This window comes from Chaetomium globosum, genomic scaffold (genome assembly GCF_000143365.1).
Source record: "Chaetomium globosum CBS 148.51 scaffold_6 genomic scaffold, whole genome shotgun sequence".
Classification (NCBI taxonomy): domain Eukaryota; kingdom Fungi; phylum Ascomycota; class Sordariomycetes; order Sordariales; family Chaetomiaceae; genus Chaetomium; species Chaetomium globosum.
The window spans coordinates 1455467-1465095 of record NT_165981.1 but is presented as its reverse complement, the minus strand read 5'-3'; the positions used below and the strand labels follow the sequence as shown (position 1 = coordinate 1465095).

At 56.4% G+C, this 9629-nt stretch overlaps 5 protein-coding genes across 5 annotated transcripts; 3 read left to right on the top strand and 2 right to left on the bottom strand.

Moving 5' to 3' along the window:
- Positions 1-755: 755 nt before the first annotated feature.
- Positions 756-1307, bottom strand: CHGG_08813 (uncharacterized protein; the record flags this gene model as incomplete). Its single annotated transcript, XM_001226739.1, has 1 exon — positions 756-1307. One exon carries the CDS (start codon positions 1305-1307, stop codon positions 756-758), a length of 552 nt encoding a protein of 183 aa, XP_001226740.1.
- A 1374-nt stretch (positions 1308-2681) lies between these two features.
- On the top strand, positions 2682-3824 carry CHGG_08812 (uncharacterized protein; the record flags this gene model as incomplete). Its single annotated transcript, XM_001226738.1, has 3 exons — positions 2682-3273; positions 3438-3610; positions 3711-3824. The coding sequence occupies 3 exons, from the start codon at positions 2682-2684 to the stop codon at positions 3822-3824; spliced, it is 879 nt and encodes a 292-aa protein (XP_001226739.1).
- Positions 3825-5228: 1404 nt separating this feature from the next.
- CHGG_08811 (uncharacterized protein) lies at positions 5229-6008 on the top strand (the record flags this gene model as incomplete). Its single annotated transcript, XM_001226737.1, has 3 exons — positions 5229-5261; positions 5337-5762; positions 5841-6008. The coding sequence occupies 3 exons, from the start codon at positions 5229-5231 to the stop codon at positions 6006-6008; spliced, it is 627 nt and encodes a 208-aa protein (XP_001226738.1).
- Positions 6009-6465: 457 nt separating this feature from the next.
- On the bottom strand, positions 6466-7896 carry CHGG_08810 (uncharacterized protein; the record flags this gene model as incomplete). Its single annotated transcript, XM_001226736.1, has 2 exons — positions 6466-7629; positions 7864-7896. The coding sequence occupies 2 exons, from the start codon at positions 7894-7896 to the stop codon at positions 6466-6468; spliced, it is 1197 nt and encodes a 398-aa protein (XP_001226737.1).
- Positions 7897-8248: 352 nt separating this feature from the next.
- Positions 8249-9455, top strand: CHGG_08809 (uncharacterized protein; the record flags this gene model as incomplete). Its single annotated transcript, XM_001226735.1, has 2 exons — positions 8249-8254; positions 8304-9455. 2 exons carry the CDS (start codon positions 8249-8251, stop codon positions 9453-9455), a joined length of 1158 nt encoding a protein of 385 aa, XP_001226736.1.
- Positions 9456-9629: the final 174 nt, after the last annotated feature.

Below are 9629 nucleotides of genomic sequence, written 5' to 3'. Positions count from 1 at the left end.
ATGCCCGTAGCTGCGTGGCCTGCGCGCGATCATATCCGGGGTGGTTGGCCGTGGGCCAGGGCTCCCGCCTACCACTGGTCCGGATTCATACTCTGCACTAGAGTTGAAGCCGTAGCTGCTGAAGCTGGATCCGTCGCTGCTGCACTTGGGAGGCCCATAGCTGCTGATGTGTGCTGACATTGAAGAGTGGCCAAATAACCGTGACTGTACTTGTGTGGCTACGGTTCCGAGGACTGTGTTCGGGAGGTTAGGTCAGTCGCGTTCTGACGAGGGCCGGGCACCAGCGGTCAAAAACGCGGTCGGGAGATTGTGTCCTCACATAAGAGAGCAAACCGATATGCTCTCCGCGTTTCTGTTGCACCAACCATGATTGAGGAGATGAAACATATACGATTGAAGATGGTGTTTCCAAAGGCGTGCGAGCGAAGTGCTAGGAAGAAGAAATGGTGTAAGTTGGGATGTATATGCAAAATCTGGCTCCGGTTTTGTCTTCCCACTGCTGCGGCAATCAGACTCCAAGTCTCGTGCTCGACCCGCTATGGGGCAACCTGGCAGGCAACTCCAACCTAGCAGGCAACTCTCGCCTCGGGCCTCGACCGCCTTACACAAGGTAGATCTCCTGCTTGTCGCTGTAGACCGGCGTCCCCATGCCATGTAGGGGCCCATGCGCATGGCGAATGACTCTAATGGCCGAGCCCCTGAAACCGGCGACCAACTCTACCAAGAGCACCACAGCCGATACCTCCAAGACTCCTTCAGCTCCTCCTCACGTGGCCAGCAAAGGTGACGTCGAGAATGAATTCCCGTAATTCGATGTCGTTGTCCAGCATCTCAACCTTGATTCCAGCCTCCTCCAGCCGCACGATCCCCTCATTCAACTGGATGAACGTATCGGGTTCCCGAATACCGACATAAACAACCTTGATAGCGTTTCCCAACGCCAAGATTCTCTCCACGCACGTCCGGCTCCCACTCAACCTCTGATTGCACGGTTCCATGGTGGTGTAGAGAACCGTATTCCGCGGAAGAACCTCGGCAATATCAAAGTCGTGGACGCCGTGTCGGTCGGCAACCTTGATGAAGCAGCAATGCTCGGCATGCGTTGAGCCGGGGTCGCCGGGGCGATCCCGCGGCAGCTCTTCGGAGTAGCCCGTCGAGATGATCTCGTTTCGGTCGGCATCGACGAGGACCGCGCCGACGCAAAACTTGGACGGTGATGGTGGGGATAACTGTGCCTGTTCGGCTGCGTACTTCATGTATGCTTTGTGGTCGCCTGGCGGGAAGACTGGACGGTCGTGAGTGGCCATGTTGATTGAAGTTGTCGAGGGAAGTGTCAGGAGGATACTTTCAGTGGTTGTAACTTCCAGGTTGTGCCACTCCTCAGGGCTCAGGTTGCCTTCTTTCGGCTTCCCTTCTTTTCGGCAGGAGCTTACGCATGTCTTTCTTGGCACTTTGTGTGGTAAAGCACGCTCTCCAAATATGCATCGAGGCAATTAAAAACAGAGAGAACTTGGAAATAAGAGCCTTTGGAAGACGGAAAAGAAACTGCTCAGCCTACTGCACCAACTACGCGCAGATCTCTTTTTTACTGCAGAGCTAACCCCCCTATTAATAACCCAGCTCTTCGCTGTTTGATGACAAGCCAAGTATAGCAAGTTACCTGGGTAGCAATCCACCCCCCTTCCGAAGCCTGCAAGTCAATTACTGATTGAGTTTTACCTTAATTGCTCCATCGGTCGTCTGACTCGTATCCGCTTGCCCTTTGTGGCAGTATAAGGTGCAATTGCTAACCCACAATTGCAACGTTGTTTTTGCGAAACCTCTTAACTCCTCATGAGAAGCAGGAGCTGGCAAACTCCCCCTTGCCTTGTCGCGGACTTGTGGAACGGAGAACGGTTTCCTCTCTCTTATCGACCGACCGAAGCCAACCGCGTAGTCCGAGTACGGTCCAGATGATGAGGGGTCAGATTGACCCTGGATGCATACTAGTGTCATATAAGATCAAAAAACATCAACAGACTGCTTGATACTACTCCTTCCTGATCTCAAGGTGGGCTTTTGAGCTTTGTTGTTATGAGGGGCACCCGGGGAGAGTATGATAACCACCTCCAAGCGCCATCAAGTTGGGGCTCTTGACCCTCTCCGGGGGCCTTGTGTCCTGAGTCCTGACTCCTAGGTCCCGAGACTGAGTTGTTTACAGGTTACCGCTGGGAAACTGGGACATCCAACCATGCGATGCCTGTCCTCATGATTGCGTGGACCGCGTCCGGCTCCGAACAAGCCATGCTACCTACAATGGAATACTCCTGAGTCCTATGTTACATATATCGCCACACGATTGGACGTACTACAATACACTTCCGTGTGTTTGGGTAGCACGCCCTCGTATAACTGCGTACCGGACTGGCTGACGCTTGATTATCGTCACCGGACGTTGAACTCTGCTCCCATTCCAGCGGATATTTAACTGGGTCGGTCTTAGGCCATTTCCTCTCTTCCAATTCTCTACCTAATTATCCCAGAGGCAGAGCGCACAACCACCACCAATGCCACAAGACAAGTCCCAGCTTCCTCTTGACAGGACCCATCCTTTCTTTTGACTTAAATCTTCATCTTGAATACTTTCTTCCCTCCATCCTCGTTTGGTTTTGCTCCCCCATCCAAATTTGGGCGCCGGCATAATGGCCCCCCTAGCCAATACCACGGATAACAGCGGCTGGTTTCCCCCCGGGGCGGAGCCTAGCGAAGGCTGGCACGTTGACGCAGTAACGCTTGCTCTGCTCGCCATCATCGGAGACGCAAGGTCCGAGGACCTCACTCGCGCCATGACAGCAACTCGTCTTGCTATACTACCCCGTTTGGTCCCTGCAATGCAGTTACTGAGCGCCGTTCGCCCCGCGCGCCTACCCAGGGCCAACGCCACCCTCGCTGCTATCCACGGGCCAATCCCGGACGAGGTGTTCAGGAAGAAAACCATAGGGTACTTTGTCAACGTCCTTCATGGCATGGACGACATGCAACGCCTTGGATTCCGCGTCCTCGAAGTCAAACACAATACACAGAAGAAGAACCAGGACCTCGAATCCGCAAATGTCAAGTTCGCTAGCGTTCCCCCAAGCCGCCTGGTTCGCGGCGTGCTTATCTTCAGTTCCGCCCTTACCCTTGGTCTTTTTATTGCTGCTATTGCTTGGCAGAACGGTCCCGCCGCCCTGGCAGTTGCCTTCATGGGGATTTCAAGCTCCCTCATGAGCCATGCTAGCAGCTGGAGGCCAGGTACGCCTACAGGGAGTCTCAGGCCACGCGTGACCAGGAGGCCACTCAGCTTATCAAAATTCTCAACAACCATCGGTTTAACATGGTCGTCATTCGATGCAATGAGGCCGTTAGTGAGGAGCTGTACCAGGGTTGCATCGATTACTGCTCGTACTGAACCTGAGGTTTACGCTACGGAGCCCTCATGGCTACGGGAAGCGTTTCTCTGATGCTCTCAATTCTCATGCTGGGAAACTGCAGCTGGAGAGCGCGGGTCTCCATTGCTCTGTCATACATCGTGCTGAATTTACTTTATTGGATTGTCAGCATGTTGCCCCGCCGTCTATTTTGGGACATGGTATGTACATACACATGCACACGAATCCGCGAGCATGCTCAATGTCGTCTACTGCCACTCCAGTTGTGGAAAATAATGGGGCTGGCTGAACCGGGGGTAGAGCAGATACATCGTGAACGATGTGACGCCATCAGACGCCCTGAGCGCTCACGAAGATACAGTACCCAACCCAACTTCTCCTGATGAAAGAAAGAGCTCTACTCGAACGCTCTAGTTCGCTATTCGAGAAGTAGAGTCCACTGGGTGGGTGGAGAAGGCCGGCTGTGTCATGCCAACCGCGCCATGGCTTGCTGAGGCACAGCAGGCTATTGACCATGGAAACCGTGCTTGGCCAGCCGTGGCAAGGGAATTAGATATCATGTCACGGCAGTCACGCAATTGACGAATCCGCAGGATTCGATGGCAACGCTGTAGAACACATCATGTAGGTACCTAGCCATGGAATCGGCTTGGTTTCTAAACGGGTCCGAGCTGGAATTGGGGCGGGAACTCATTCGTGGTCAAGTCATACCCTCTTCAAACCATAACATAACGACCTTTGAGCGAGATTGGACCCTTGGGTTCTCGTCATACATGAAGGCAATCATGGTACTACCGATTGTCCCCACCTTGGAGACATCAACATCTTGGTCATTCTGCAGGTGGTTACTCATAGCGCTTGACTCTTGAGTCAATTCTTTGTGACGTAGCCATAAATCTTAGAGTCGTTTGTAGTCGTTCTTTTAGTATTTTTCCATCTCTAAATAGGTAATTTGAGGGCAATTGATATAATACAAATGGGAATGACCCGGTTCGATGTTTACGCTGCCTACCGATGTACTAGTATTAACACAAGCAGATGATGTTCTCTTGTATGGTTAGTAGACACGGCGTGCCCTTACAAATGACTAGTAGAGTGGTTCGGCCACACTCTCGGAAATTGTAGGGGCAACGATATAGTGTAAGTGGTAAAGGGAATGAAAATTTTGATGTTTTTGTCGGGATTCGGTTGTCGCCGGCCAAAAGACCTTGAGGCTCGATACTTGATAATTTATCTGTATTTCAGGGGACGTGTTTGGATCCAAGGCTTGCTTGTGATTGGTTGTTAGTCTGAGTTTCTCTTCATGGGACAAGTCGTGGTGGTGAGAAAATCAGAAGGAAAGGAAGTCGGCGATCGCCGTTGGTCCGAGTTGCAGATCAAGCGGCACCTTCCACTAACCGTTAGCGCCTCTTGCGCCGTGGTGACACTGTGGAGTCCCGAAGGAGCGGGCCCGCCCACAGCGCGGGCTGGCGGGCAAACGCGCAGGGCCAGCGACGGCGACTGCTCGGGCGGGGCTCCTGGTTTTTTTCTCCTCGGCCTCAGGCCCGGGGTCAGGATCCAATCATGGTGGGGTTGAGATCGAAGGAAACTTTTTCTGCCTTCGAGCATGTGTTGCTCACAGCTCTCCGACTGTGTATTTCGGTCTCCACATGAATATATTCTCTGTTCTTCCTTCGAGTGTTCTGTTCTGGTGAATCGCATCGCCTACCTTTTCAGATTCTCCCCGCACTCGCTAGCCTTCGTGTTAACGAAGAAAGACAACCCCGCCATTCCCCCAAATACTCTACCAAGAGACAAATCATCCCGCCAACCGTTACAATGGTCGAAAAGCTCTACGTCACGTATAACGATGTAGGCCGCCCGGCGAAACTGTTATTTTCCCACATGGGAACGGTATGGAACTAACGAATCCCGCGTGTGAAACAGGTGCACAAGCTGTGCCAGGAGGCTGCACCGCAGATCCTGGCCGACTTCAAGCCGCAGCTGATGATTGCCATCGGCGGCGGCGGCTACGTGCCGGCGCGTATCCTCCGCTCGTTCCTCAAGCAGCCTGGCAGCCCCAACATCCCGATCCAGGCCATCGGCCTCTCGCTGTACGAGCAGCTGGCTGGCTCCACCGACACCGAGGTCGAGGCCGCCGGCACCAAGGTCACGCGCACCCAGTGGCTGGACCTGACGGCGCTGGGCGAGATGGCCAACCTGGTCGGCAAGCGCGTGCTGATCGTCGACGAGGTCGACGACACCCGCACCACGCTCGAGTATGCCGTCAAGGAGCTGCAGAAGGACGTCGAGGAGGCCCGCGAGAAGATTGGCAGCGATCTCAAGACCGAGTTCGCCATTTTCGTCCTTCATGTGCGTTGCTCCCACATTTTTTCCTCTTTGTTACAGCTTGCTCCCGAACCCATACTAACCGGGCGACTCCCCGAACAGAACAAGGACAAGCAGAAGAAGGGCGTCCTTCCCGAGTCAATCACGAACGGCCGGTACCTGGCCGCCCGGACGGTCGGTGACGAGTGGATCTGCTATCCGTGGGAGGCCATGGACATCGACGAGCACGACAGGAACTCGGCCGCGGCCAAGGCGAAAAACGGCTTGTGAAGAGCCCTCGAGTAAAGACATAAACGAGGGGATACCCACAAGTCGCAGCATGCCCGCGCAGCCACAGGGACAAGAGGGAAAGGCAAGAAAGGGCTTTTTGGGCCGCTCGCGCTCGGCTCCCCGAAGCGAAAGGGGCGTCGCGGCATCTGGGATACGTGTTTCCATGAGGTTAGTCGAGCACTCACTCGGGAGAGGGTTTTGACAGCGGTGAGCATTGTGCAGGAGTTATCGGGCGGGAAGCATCTCGTGACGGCATATCGGCGGTCGCAGAGCAGGTCTGGGTTTTGGGATAGACAGCAGAGAGGCGTCGAGGGAAGCGTCGAGAACGCACATGGATAATACCATACCAAACCCCGACCGCCCAGCACTGAGTGAGTGATGACGGTTGATTATGGGCTCCGAGCCTCCAGCCTATCGACCACCTGGAAACCATAATTATAATACACGCCAGCGGCATCTATCCCCCCACAGTCCCCTCGCGCCGATGTTTCTCTTTGAGTCTCTTCTCTTGCTTCATGAACTCTCTAATCCCCACCGGCACATTTTTATACAATTCCTCGTCCCAAAAATCCTTTACAATCCTCCCACCTGACGACGACGGCGGCGGCGGCGGCGACCCCAGCTCCCAATTCCCCACCGAACCACCCCCGTCATCATCCACACTGACCACCCCCCGATCCACATCCCCATCATGCACGCCCAACTCCATCCCCCGCCCCCTCTCTACCCCATCCATCACCTCCTCCGTGACCCCCACCACGCCACCCGCCTCCTCGGCCGCCAGCCGGCGCTCCGCCTCGGCCTCCCGCGCCGCCCACTCCTCCATGTCGTCGCGGTAGCGATCCCACACGCAGTTGACGCACCCGCTCATGCAGCAGTTGTCGGGCTCCTCGGGCCGCGGCGGCACCACCACGCCGGCGACCACGCGGCTCTCGGCGCGCAGCCGCGCCAGCCGCTCGGCCCGCTCCGCGGGCCCGGCTAGGCTGGCCCCGAAGACGACGCGGGCCCGGGCCTGTACGGAGTTAGACCGCGGTTCTTCTTCTTGCGGGGATGGGTCTCGGTTTGTTTGTTTTGATGATGGTGGTGGTGGTGCTGGTGATTGTGGGAGGAGGGTTGGACCCGGGGGTGGGGGGGAGGAGGTGTCTGGAGAGGAAGAAGAGGAGGAGGGGACCGACTTGGCCTTGGAGCTCGGGCTGGTCTCGTCTTTGCCGGGCTGCTTTGCTTTGCGCGGGCGCCGCGCCGGCTTCTTGTCTTCGGCTTCCGGCTCGGGGGCCGCCTTTTCCTTTTCCTTTGTCTCGGCCGCGGGGGCGGCGGGCTTCTCCTGCGCGGGCTTGGGCTGCTCGGGCGCGGGTTTGGGCGTTTGCGCCGGGGAGGTCTTGGATGTTACCGGCGGCTGTTCGGGCTTCTTCTGCGGCAGGGGCCCGGGGGTACGCAGAATGGCCTCGTAGAAGGGTCCGACAGGGTGTGCCTGCTCCTTGGACGGGTCAACGGGCGACGGAGGAGAGTCGCTCTTGATGGGCGGCGTCGCAAAGGTGCGCCGTGATTGTTGGCCGCCAAACGCGCGGTAGACGGCGCTCGACGGCCCGGGTGCTGATGAAGGTTCTCCGCATGTTTGTAGCGTCTGTAGGGAGTGTATTTTCTAGGACTGCTAACGGCAGTCGTGGATGATACGTTATTGCGATGTCATGGAGTGAGCAGGGTTGAGGAAGTCGGTTTGTGGGACCGTTTTTGGACCATTTAACTGACGTTTTCAAAAATCTGCAGGGGCCCGACGATTGCGGGAAAATGCTTGGGAAAGTGGGATCCCGCTCGAGGACTTTGCCGAGGCCAACGTCATCGGGCAAAAGTCAGGTACCAGATGGTCGGTCACGTGCACTCGTCCAACCATCCTATGTTCCATTTCCATGGAAATTCTGTCCTCGGTTTAAATTCATTAAACCTTTTGGGGTTCCACGATCTTTACTTGGCGGGTTCTTTGGTGTAGTGGTTTGAAGGGATTTCGTCTGAATTATTGATTGGGAGCATCTTTCTCAAATTGCTTGACTCGGACAAGATACTGTGTATGTGGGTCATAACGGACAGTGCGATATTCCACCTACTGCACTGTACCCTCGCAACCCCCAAAGCTGCCCTTGCCCAAACAAAACATTGACACCCCCACCATCAGCGACAAAACAAGACCGAACCACCCCTTCCGACGCGTCATTGACGGATATTTCGCGCTGTGGACTCTCGCGACTATGATTGTATGAACAGAAAGTAGATTTCGCCGCGATGGAATCTCCGGCGCCTAAGAGGCGAAGAACCTCGCCTCGGAACGCAGTCCCCGTCGAGCCAGAACCCGAGTCGACGACACCTCAGGATGCGTTGCCTCGCATGGATTCCTCGCCGAGCCGCCCATCCTTTGCCTCTCCGACAAGAGCAAGCCTCGAGCGATATAACCCTGACATCCTCAGACGTCGAGAGAGCCAGCCTAGACGACTGCGATCCTCACCCGATGCGCCTCCCTCTCCCTCGCGCGCCGCTACACCCGATAGTGCGGGAAGCTTGACGCGCGCCATGCAAACCCAGCTTGAGTTGCGTTCTGCAGTTCGTGGTGGGAGGGAACAAGCAGGTTCAGAAGAGGACGGCGTTCTACGGTCTCCGGCGAGACGGCTAGGCTTGGGTAGGACCCCAACGAGACCGACACCGCGGCCGCTTCCGCCACCGGCTCCCGAGGAGGATGACGAGTTATTGAGGGCAATTACTGCGCGGCTACGGACAGGCGTGCCTCCTGGAGTGCTTCCAGAGGTCGTCGCCCCCGAGCCAGAGCTTCCACCAACGCCCGAGCACCCTGACCCCGTTGTCAGCACACCTCCTTCTGGGATACACAACACTCCGTCAAGGCGACCTAAGCGGAATCGCGCGCTGGCTGAAAGGCTTAAGAGTTCCTCCCCGCTGAAACAACCACCGCTTCGACCCTCGGAGCTACCGGCACCGGAGGCTGTATCATTCGGACTGCCGGCTAAGACAGCGCAGGTCCAAGCCACGGCCCCGGCGGCCCCAGCGCCGACAAACGCCGAGTTACGCGGTCTCAAGCCGGTGGACCCCGATGCCGACAAGAAGAAGCTCCGCGACTCATTACTCGCCGAAGTGAACCAACTCGAACGAGACCTGGACGTCGCAAGCAAGGAAAACGAGCGCATCCGCCAAGCGCGCCTGTCCCGCCAAACCCCCTCCCCTCCCGCCAACGCCGACGAGATCATCGACCTCCTCGTCCGCCATGTCCTCCCACCGGAAGCCACCGCGCCAAAACCAGACCCCATCGAGACCTGGCTCGCCTCCGCCCTCAACACCATCGCCTTCCTCCGCTTCAGAAAGCACTACACGACCGGCGCACCAACCCTCCCGGCAATACGGCGCAGTGCCTCACCGGAAAACACCCGCCCCCTGCGAATATATGTGTAGAACATTGCCCAGGAACCCCTTGTGAACATGCTGTCCTAACATGAAGATCACCGCTCCAGCTGCGCTCGGGTAGAAGAGGTGTGACGACGTTGCACACTGCTCTCAAAAGTACCAGCTCACCAGGGTCTGCCTTGCTGCTTCGGGAATCCAGCATGAAGATTTCTCCACGCGGGG